The following is an 11,572-nucleotide window of genomic DNA, read 5'->3' on the forward strand; positions in this document are numbered from 1 at the left end:
ACGTTTTTACATCACTTAAAAAACCAATTGCATTATAACATAATTTAATACATTTTAGTTGACAAAAAAGCACTTAGTTTTAACTTGCTTTCGTAGCCTGCTGTATTATCCGTTTTAAAGTATAACGACATTTTTTTTAAAAAGTAGTCAAATAAAAACTTCTATTTTTAAACATAACATTTATTAACATTAGATTTACAAAATTTTTAATTTTATTAACATTTACAAAATAATAATTTTATATAAAATATATAACTTTTGACTTTTTGTAGTAGGTACGTGTGTACTAATTATTGTAAAAATATTTTATGCAAACATAAATATTGTTTTCTCTATTTGTAACTTGTAACTTGTACGAAGTGATCAACAATTATTATTGAAATAGTTGACTGTTCTGATTTTACTCGCTTGGTTGGGAATAAATTTAAAAAGCATTTTTATTTTATCAAACAGTATTCCTTAACGCGCTATGCAAGCCGACCCTGTAAAAAATCTCAACCGCCTACCTCAACGGCTCTATGGCTGGCCGGCCAATCAGGGTAGATCTCGCCGCTGGCTCTCGCATGACACGTGCTGATCACGCACTGTGCATTTGTTTATACTGGTGCATTTTGAACTTGAATACAGTTTAGATGTTTCACCAATGTAAAATTTATCGCATTCGCATGGTATTTGGTATATTACATTTTTTGTTTGTTGTTCTGTATTCATTGGCTTATTATGTGATAAAATGGATCTAATAAGTGTATTTTGTGTTTTGAAAGAGTTTCGTATGTTATATTGTTTTCCTATCCTTCTTATTTTTTCCGAAACACCTCGTATGTATGGAATTGTAAGTTGTATATATTGTGTATTGTTATCATTGTGTCTAAGATAACTATATACTATATCTATGTACTTATAGTTGGTTGGGATTAAATAAACCACTTTATAATATTTTATAATTTAATTCCACCCAAATGTTAATTAATTACGTACTTAATTATGTTAGTTAATAAATTATTCTAAATAAATGTGGATTTGAATCATAAATCAATATAATAATATGTTATGAATGTGAACGCCTCTGTTGTTATAAATAACCATTCGTCAAAAAATGAAATAAAATTTATAAGGTATTACTTTTTACCACGCTCTCTAATACACATACAAAATTCAGTTTTTTTAGTATCTGGAGCAATTATTAATCAACGCAAACAGTCAATTAATGTCTTCTTTTACAAATATTTAAACAGTTTTATGTTTTTTAATGAAATAACCAAATTATATCAACAATATTAGTATCTGTACTTTTTGAAAATTTGTTACATCTTTAAAAACAACCTAAAATATCAATATGCCATGGGTATATTGATAAAAATGAGGTCTAAATTATAAGAAAATGCATTTTCTACGAAAACTTGTATATGTAGGTGCAAGATGGTATAATACAATTTGATAGACAATTAAATTGTGCATTTGATTCTCGTAAAACATGTTATTAGTGTTCCGTTAAAATTAAACAAGTTATTGCCGTTTAAAGCTAGTAATTATTTAAAATAAATTTTCAGACACTCTGTATAAGGTAATATTATTTTTATTATTGCAATACAAAAATTAGGTAATAGAAAAACGTCAGTACAATATTTGATTTGAAAAACTCATAGACTTAAAATAAAATATAGACTACACTATTTACATCTCAACGCGGACAAACAACCTTTTTTGTACACATGTTTACTTCTGGGTACAGTCGACCGAGCCTTCCTCATCCAGCCTATGCTGTCACGTCTTTAATATTTTCAATATTTTTTTTCTTGTTATACACATATATTGAGATATTAATACTACAGTTTAATAAAGTAGGTTTTAATATTCCAGAGATGTATTAAATAGTCCTTATACTACTAAATTATAAGTCGGATACTGTTCAAAAAGGATAAGTTCTTTACAATATGACAACACCGATTAGAGGCGAGGGAGCCTATTCATTCATTTATTACCTTGTAGTACGTGTTGCACGTGTGCGGTAAAGCTTTGTTGCCGCTATCTCCCCGGCTGTATTAACGCATTTTCTTAGCTTGTAGTCCTTAAGTGTTTATTTTATTGACTTTTTCTGTTCAAGAACTATAAAATATGGTTCGCCAGTGCCTAATTTGCAAGAAATTTGACTTAAATAATCCAATTAAGTCTTGAAACGACTTTCGACCGGTAGGCAACTCTCAATTTACCCATTAGGAGTCAGTGGCGTTGTTGTAGAAAGGCGCTTATTTAGATAATATTTTAGTAAAATGTAAAATCTGAATTTTTTCTCTTACATTACAATATTGACTTACTTACATTGTAACAAAATCATAATTATAACCCTGTTAATAATTAATAATGTTTTTATTAAATATATACCGGTTTATTCTAAAATTATCTTCAGAATCTAAAATAACATACAAGAATTTTAAAATGATATTACATTTTGAAACAATATTTTTTAAGATACCGGGTCGTCTCAAAAGTGGCTCACCCCCTATAACTTTTTTATTTTTTCAGATAAAAAAAAACAGATTTGTATGTTACTAGGTATATGACATAAATTAGGATTTATTGGACGTATTCAATTGTTTTTGGTCTCTTCCTGTTTCACCGAAATGATTACATCTTTTGATTTTTAAAGGCACCCTCGGTATATTGCTACTTTATTCGATAGAATAAATGACTGAATAGAATGACTATCATATGTCAACTTTTGACATTGTCGCTTAAAAATAAATCGTATTTTAAATTTCAATCTAGGGTGCCATGGTGTTGTTAAAAACACTAAGTTTTAATCAAGGAGCCTTGGAAAAATAGTTTTAATCTTCTAATGGGTTTCGTGTCTTGTTTATGCCGGTTAAAAGATGTACAAATCTTAGTTTTAATCATACATATGTCAATTTTTTCAAATTGAACAAGGGAGACTCATTAGCATATTTGGAAAAAGCATTTTTTTATGAATATATTGATACCACACACTTGGTATTTCGAGTCAAATTGTCGTTATGAACCGCGTGTTACAATTACAATTAAACCATATGCGAAAATGTCAAAAGTTGACATATTATGCTATGTCATTCTATTCAGAAATCAATATTATTATTAAAAATGAAATTGTTATCATTTTCTATCGAATAAAGTAGAAATATACCGAGGGTGCCATTTAAAAATTAAAAGTTATATTCATTTCCGGTGAAACAGGAAGTGACCAAAAACAATTGAATGCGTCAATCAATCTAATTTATGTAATTTTTTATTTGAAAATATAAAAAATTATGAGGATGAGCCACTTTGGAACGCACCCGGTATAATAAAGACAGTACCGAGTTAAATAAATGTAGTTTTCATATTATCCACTCCTATCACCTTCCTTGCTTTAATGGAACAGATTTATGTTTTCTCTAATTTACATAATAAGACGTCACTTAACCAGAAAAAAAATTACAAAAATCATATTTTTTTTCTCTCCCTGTCGCCGATTCTATTATATCTGTGAAATAGATCCTGTTTTGATTAATATTAGGGGTTGTAAATGTTTGACTAAAATTAATAATTTATTATTAATTTCAAAAATTACGTAATTTCGATTATAAAATTTCTTCTATAACGTGTATTTTATTATTTTTATCCTTTTTGGACTCTAAGACGTTTTTTTCTAAACTTTTATTCAAAAAACCTGTCCTAAATCTTAATAAAATATTTAAATACGATATATTTTTAATTTAATTATAGCTTCATTAAAATAAAAAAGTTACCCGGCTATGATACGGAGAGTTCAGGTGTACTTGAGAAACGAAAGACAGTGTTGTGTTTCTCGGCAGAGTCGTCAGGGAACGACCGTTATGACAGAGACAACCTATCTATCGCTCGTGTCGCACTCGTTATAACCTAAAACAATAACACAACAATAACAAAACGTTGTCTGACCGCATGTTCCAGCTATTTATGAATGAGATGCTCAGTCTATATTTTATTTCAAGTCTATGGAAAAACTTAAATACGTCTAGAGAAATAAAGCATTAAAATTTTTACTGCATTTTCACAAAATCATAAATATTTTAAAAACGGTAAGATTAAAGTGCGGCAAACCTTTAGTTAAATTTACCTTTATTTTAATCGTAGAAACAATAAATGTAATAAAACGCAGGGTGTAAACACAGCATTAAAAAAATATAACTTTGATGTATTTTATATATTTGGGACACTTTAAATTCTAGCTTTAGCAGTCCCTCAATGATCCCATCACTCATAATTTCTAAAAATCTAATCGTGGGGCTACAATACTCCGTATCGAATGAAGGGAATAACCCTGTATAAGAAAATTAAAAATTATTCAATATGAACATTTTTAGGGTTCCGTACCCAAAGGGTAAAAACGGGAACCCTATTACTAAGACTTCGCTGTCCGTCCGTCTGTCCGTTTGCTACAAAGGTCTATTTTATGAACCGTTATAGCTAGACAGTTGAAATTTTTACAGATACTGTATCTAATATCTGACAAACGAATCTAAAGGTGCGTATTCATTATCCGCACGAACGAACGAACGAACGTACGCTAGTGGTATGGACGGGGACCGCACGATAGGACCGCACGAGAAGACCGCACGCATTTCTTCATTCGCGCGCCAGTTCAAATCGTCAAGATATTGTTATAAACCTGTTTTTTTTTTTGTTTATATACCGTCATTGAATTATCGCTAAGCAAGTTACTATGGAGCAGTGCATAAGGAGTCGGGCTAGGAAGCGAGAGACCGGAGTTCGAATCTCGGCCGGAACATCACTTTTTATTTTTTTTTAATACTGTTGTATTCTATAGTTTATTTTGTAGTATAAGAAAAAGAACTATTTATTCTGTTATTTTTAATCTCCGTTTAATATAAATTGATTGTTAGTACAATACCTCATTTAATATAAAATAATATTCTACTTTTGAAATGTATCGGGGCCCTAATTGTACCTAAAAAAGTAATATATTTTTAGTGATATACCATATTGTAAACTATTTAATATTTCAGTCGCTTAAAAAGTTAATTTGCATTGAATAATTGCCTACCATTAAAGGAAATTTGAGCTATATAACCCTTGATGGGCATATTCTGGGTATGCAAATACTTCCTTTAAATTTTGGGTGTGGTTCAACCGATTTATTCTCAAAACCAGAAACATCTACATATAAAAAGAAGCACAGGTCACTAATTATAATAAACTTCACCCTTGGTATTACTTCCACTAATTATAATAAACTTCACCCTTGGAATTACTTCTATCACAATTACTATACGTTCATCTGCATTGGCATTTTCTACTTTTCGATGGGAAACAATAAACTTCCCAACATTTTTTAAATGATGTAACAATTCCTCTTGTGGTTACTTTTCCATAGATATCCTCCTGTCCTCGTGAATTCAGAGGCAATAAAAATGAAAATTATTTACCATAAACATCGCAAACTAAAAACCTAATAAACAATTTTATACCGAATATAGAAATAAATTTAGTATTTTTACCTATTATCGTCCAAATCCATGTTAATATATAATTATTATTTTTAAATATATTTTTGGAACTGCTGGTTTTAGTAATTATTAAATTAAACGAACTAAAAAGTCTTAAAAAATAAAAAAAAATTCTTACCATAACCTCAAAAATGCAGATCTCCTGTCAACTTTCTTTATTTTTTATTTATTCCTCATTTTCCTAGTAACGTCACAGGTGGTATGCGCGAACTGAACGAAATTGGAGCCGCTATCGATCATACCATGTATTCTTTGTACCATGACGTCTAAACGCCTTTGATGTACCGACTCGAAGCGGATGGTCGAGCGCACGAACGAACGAACGGCCGCATGCGTTCGGTCCCCGTCTAAATATACCGCACTTTCATTCGTTCGTTCGTTCGTTCGTTCGGATAATGAATACGCACCTTAAATCTGAAAGCGCACGCAGGCGAACGCCTGTGATGTACCGACTCGAAGCGGATGGTCGAGCGCACGACCGAACGAACGGCCGCATGCGTTCGGTCCCCGTCTAAATATACCGCACTTTCATTCGTTCGTTCGTTCGTTCGTTCGTTCGTTCGTGCGGATAATGAATACGCACCTTAAATCTGAAAGCGCACGCAGGCGAACGCCTGTGATGTACCGACTCGAAGCGGATGGTCGAGCGCACGACCGAACGAACGGCCGCATGCGTTCGGTCCCCGTCTAAATATACCGCACTTTCATTCGTTCGTTCGTTCGTTCGTTCGTTCGTTCGTTCGGATAATGAATACGCACCTTAAATCTGAAAGCGCACGCAGGCGAACGCCTGTGATGTACCGACTCGAAGCGGATGGTCGAGCGCACGACCGAACGAACGGCCGCATGCGTTCGGTCCCCGTCTAAATATACCGCACTTTCATTCGTTCGTTCGTTCGTTCGTTCGTTCGTGCGGATAATGAATACGCACCTTAAAACAGCGGAAGGAATTCGGGCAAAAAAAGTCGATGTTGTCACGTTTAATTATAGAAAAGCAAAGTTGCTCGATATTACCTATAAATTGAATATATTTTAGTTCATTTCGGCATACATAATTATTATATATATGCTAATATGTTGACGTAGTTCTTATTGTATTAATGTATATTTATCTAATTAACAGTTTTCGTTCATTCTCCCTATTATAAAAGGTAAAGTATTTCCTTAAGATAGTGTCCGCTTAGAGTAAGCTGGCAACGCTGACAAAATTCATCATGGCATCCCGGATTCAACCAGTCCGATTGGTCGAGATTCTCGCACGTCTTGCCGCCATTACCCCCAACTTTATGCCCCTCTCTAGGAATAGTAGAAACAGTCACTACTATTGAAAAATCCAGTGGCGGGGTTATTGTATTGCGTTTTGTATCTTTAACTTGATTTGTGTTTATTGTAATTAGTACACGCGTTTTAACAAATATTACTATATTTGGCAAATGACTAAACAAAATGTAGGTACATTTAAAGCAAAATAATATTATAAACTTTACTAGAAAATATTATAAAAACTCCTGATATATTTTTATGAAACACCGCACGCTCGTGGATATTTTATGAATGAAATTGGTCATTTTAGAAAATTGCGATCCCCTCACCGTTGCCCCGTTGTTTCAGATCCGTTTGTCAGACTGTATGATGCCGCTATAAGAACAAATACTAAAAACGGAATTAAATAAATGTTTATAAATAAAAAAGTACTTTCACTAAACATTATTTTTTAAGTAAGAATTTTACATAGAATCTTTCAAGTCCTCGGTGGCCGCGTGGTTTAAAGCGTTAGGACTTTACGCTGCTATGACGTTGGAGCCTTAGTAAGTTAGGTTCGAATCCTAGTCAAGGCGACTTTTTTATAATCGTTTTTTTTTTTAATTTTTACATATTTATTTTTACTTTTTACATATTTATTATTGATTAATACGATTTTTAGTAATGTGTTTCTTCATTTTTTTTTAAATTACTTATACGCGCATTCAAAATTTCAGCTAAATGGGAAAAAACGTTTATAATAATATAGTGTCTAATGTTGTATAGATAATGAATGACTCGCACTTTTGACCAATTTTTCATAATTTAGAACATAATCTAAAGGAAATACTAAATCGAAAAAAAAAAAAAAAAATCCACCTTGTTTTCTAAAAATTAATCGTATCCCAATTTTGTTGTACCTATTCATTTACCCTGTATATCGGATGTATTTGATTAAATGATATTTCTATTGTTGCAGGTACCACATCGTCATCCGGATCGATAACAGCATCGCTCACCGTAACAATGATTACTGCATGGTCCTACTTAATTAGGATATTTTAAGTATGTGTCTAATATATGTAAATTAAATTTAGAAGGGAAGTATGAAGCCAAAGACTTTTCCAAATATGTCTATTATAATCTTTAATACTACAGCTGATATGTTTTAAATATGTGTACATTCCTTGCTCATGTATATTATTATTACTAAGTAACCATTTTTTTAATTCAATTAAATGGCATTAAATTTTGCTGTAAAACGCTTACTCCACTACTGGCGAAGTAACCCTAGGTTGTTCGAAGTCGAATATTGTGGTGCGTTGTCTTATGTTTTCTCGTTCAACTTTCTCGTCTTGGGTTATCTTCAAAGTCCACAGTATTGACGAAATTGCTCAAGATTGACTGGGAACGATAGCGGAATGTTTAATTTTGGGTTAGTTTGATCAATTTTCCTTCGTCTTGAGCGACTGCAGGTGTCTTCTTTTGAGAGCAGGTCAATAGAAATCAATAAGCTAGAGGGTTCTAAAATACTTGATACAACTATATTTTTATACAAGACTATAATGGTATTTTATAGTCGACCGATAAGATTAATTCACTAGATACAATAGTACTTTAACCGAAAGGGTAGATTAAATGATACGTTAACAGCGCGGATAGGTTAAACACTTTATTTCTTCTCGCACGTTTTTTAATTGCTTCCATTTTTGAATTTTTTTATATTCCTTTTCATAAGTTATTCGGGATTTAAATGGAAGTAGTTTGGATATGGCGTTTGTCCTGAATATCTGTTGGTAATTTAGTTATTTCGTTTTGAGACATTTCTGGCTCAAATTCAATCAGCAATCGACACCAAAGAGAATTAAAAAATATTGACTCAAAACTGACAACCAAAGAGACAGCTTTATTTTTTTTCAAATTACATAGAAACCAACGCCAACCCAGCACAATATTTTTTCTACTCGTAATAAATTCCTTGAATTAATAATTTCTGAATATTTTTTAAAACGTAACTCGCTATGGAAAAACATATTGTTTTATACACGACGATAAAATTGCATTATCGTCTCCCGAAATTAATTCACTCGCGAATTAATCTTTTCCGCTCGACGATAAAATACCATTTTATCGACTTGTATAAAAAATAACTATTATTTAAAGGGTATAATAAATCGAAAAAAGATGAAGACTAACCCCCTATAGCTACGAAACTAAGCAGAATCGGACCTATGTTAATATGAAAAATAAATCTTATTTTTACGAGAGGAATCGCATCACGAGAGATGACCGCATGTTTTTTGAAACACCCTATATAGATACATTTCGCGAGCCAAGTTCGCCAAGGTTTAACGCAACATAAGAAAAACACTGAAATTTTCCGTGGTAATTCGGTTAGTATGGTAAGTATAGTTAGTAACTTCGACTTCTGTCAACTTACAGAAGTATTTTGCCAGGGAACTTCTTGCGAGTAGTCTAGAAAAGGTTTACGTTTTTCATCGGGCTTCCCTTCGAAGCTTGACGAAAAGATAACTTTTGCTATTAATTATTCATAATTTAATTGCCTAAAGGGTCCTAATTTATGCATTCGATTATTGGCAAGATATATAAGGTTGACGAGGCAGTCTTAAATTTATTATTTTTTTATTTGAATTTAATTTGAATAGTAAGCATTTACTTTACAGATTTGAGAAGCTAAAAAAACAAACTAATAAAATAATACAATTATTTCTTGGACTAACCAGGAGCAAAATTATTTGCAAAAACATGTTGAAATTTGCATCATAGCTGAAATCCCCTACGAATTTAAATAAATTAATTTTAACTTTGACACTTTTATTTGGTACTTTTTTGTTTTCAATTTTTTTTTCCGTAGCAATGTCAATTAAACGTGGGAGACCACTACACCCAGAGAAAATCTAATTATTTTATTTTCACGTACATACTGTCAAAAATGGATGTTTATCGTATTTTTCAATCCCATTTTGTAAATGCTGTATCAGACCTACTAACAGGTTTTATTTTGTTACCCTTATACTGTTCTGATTAAAAATGATCGATTAATTTTTGTGTTGCGTCAGGAAATGTTGGTTAGGAAATTTTCAGTTTTTAATTATTCTTTTTTCTGTTATTATAATGATACTAATAATAGCGTTGATTATTAATTTGATTTAAAGTTATTAATTTTTGTGTTGCGTCAGGAAATGTAGGTTAGGAAATTTTCAGTGTTTAATTATTCTTTTTTCTGTTATTATACTGATACTAATAATAGCGTTGATTATTAATTTGATTAAAAATTATTAATTTTTGTGTTGCGTCAGGAAATGTAGGTTAGGAAATTTTCAGTTTTTAATTATTCTTTTTTCTGTTATTATACTGATACTAATAATAGCGTTGATTATTAATTTGATTAAAAATTATTAATTTTTGTGTTGCGTCAGGAAATGTAGGTTAGGAAATTTTCAGTGTTTAATTATTCTTTTTTCTGTTATTATACTGATACTAATAATAGCGTTGATTATTAATTTGATTAAAAATTATTAATTTTTGTGTTGCGTCAGGAAATGTAGGTTAGGAAATTTTCAGTGTTTAATTATTCTTTTTTCTGTTATTATACTGATACTAATAATAGCGTTGATTATTAATTTGATTAAAAATTATTAATTTTTGTGTTGCGTCAGGAAATGTAGGTTAGGAAATTTTCAGTTTTTAATTATTCTTTTGTCTGTTATTATACTGATACTAATAATAGCGTTGATTATTAATTTGATTAAAAATTATTAATTTTTGTGTTGCGTCAGGAAATGTAGGTTAGGAAATTTTCAGTTTTTAATTATTCTTTTATCTGTTATTATACTGATACTATTAATAACGTTAATATTAAAATTATAATATTTAATAGCTACAATGCAAAATTTGAAATAGTCTTAAATCAACGTTAAGGTTAGTAAACTAACTGCAAAAATTGGGTCCCCTTTAGTGCTTAACATCCAGATAATTTTACTTTGTATTTTATAATTTATACTATTAGTCTAAGAGCTAGCAACGTTTTCGAGAAAGTATTTTAAGACATTTGGCTCTTTGATATATCTTTCACTATGCTCTCTGGAACAGCATGCGGCCCCGTCTGGCTGCCGGTACCCGTTGTGTTCACTACTGCGCTTCGGAAGAAAATCCTATATTTTTTATTAATTTAGTCCTTTAAATTCTAGTATTGAATATAAATCGAACATGTCTCCATAGCGCAGTGCGTAGAGTTTCCGACCACGAACCGATGATTCAGAGTTCGAATCCGGGTCAGGACAAAGACTATTATTTTATTTTCATTTATATTCTGATAGTAAAGTATTAAATAATTCTGGTAATTTAAAAAAAAACAAATATTTAATACTTTACTATCAGAATATCAACGAAATTAAAAAAGTGTTTGCCCTGACCCGGATTCGAACTCTGAATCATCGGTTCGTGGTCGGAAACTTTACGCACTGCGCTATGGAGACATGTTCGATTTATATTCAATACTAGAATTTAAAGGACTAATAAAAATATAGGATCTTCTTTCAATGCTCAGTAGGGAACGCAACGTTTACCGGCAGCCAGACGGGCCGCATGCTGTTCTAGAGAGCATAGTAAAAGATATATCAGACGGGTGGCTCTTTGATATACCCGTCTTAAAATACTTGTTTTTTCGACGTTGCTAGCTCTCGTACTATATAGGCTTGGTGTATTCTTCGCCGGTGCTGCCACCATCGGAAAATGCTGTAAAAAACGGACTAAACAAATATACGGATTTAAATAGCTAATACACG

General features: G+C 31.4%; 1 protein-coding gene and 1 long non-coding RNA gene across 2 annotated transcripts in view; both read left to right on the forward strand.

Annotated features, from left to right (window-relative positions):
* The window catches only part of LOC115874240 (endothelial cell-selective adhesion molecule-like), a gene marked incomplete at its 5' end in the record, with an annotated part of 101,474 nt that extends 92,995 nt beyond the window's left edge, over positions 1-8,479 (forward strand). The window contains 1 exon segment of the mRNA XM_030889342.1: positions 7,744-8,479. Within this exon segment, the coding sequence (XP_030745202.1) occupies positions 7,744-7,829 (86 nt within the window).
* Positions 8,480-8,903: 424 nt separating this feature from the next.
* LOC115874236 lies at positions 8,904-10,629 on the forward strand. The gene is made up of 2 exons (XR_004048801.1): positions 8,904-9,853; positions 9,974-10,629. It is a non-coding gene; the product is annotated as an uncharacterized LOC115874236 (long non-coding RNA).
* Positions 10,630-11,572: the final 943 nt, after the last annotated feature.

The sequence above is a fragment of the Sitophilus oryzae genome, unplaced genomic scaffold (assembly GCF_002938485.1).
Source record: "Sitophilus oryzae breed Bouriz unplaced genomic scaffold, Soryzae_2.0 scaffold_1015_pilon_pilon, whole genome shotgun sequence".
In the NCBI taxonomy this organism is placed as follows: Eukaryota; Metazoa; Arthropoda; class Insecta; order Coleoptera; family Curculionidae; genus Sitophilus; species Sitophilus oryzae.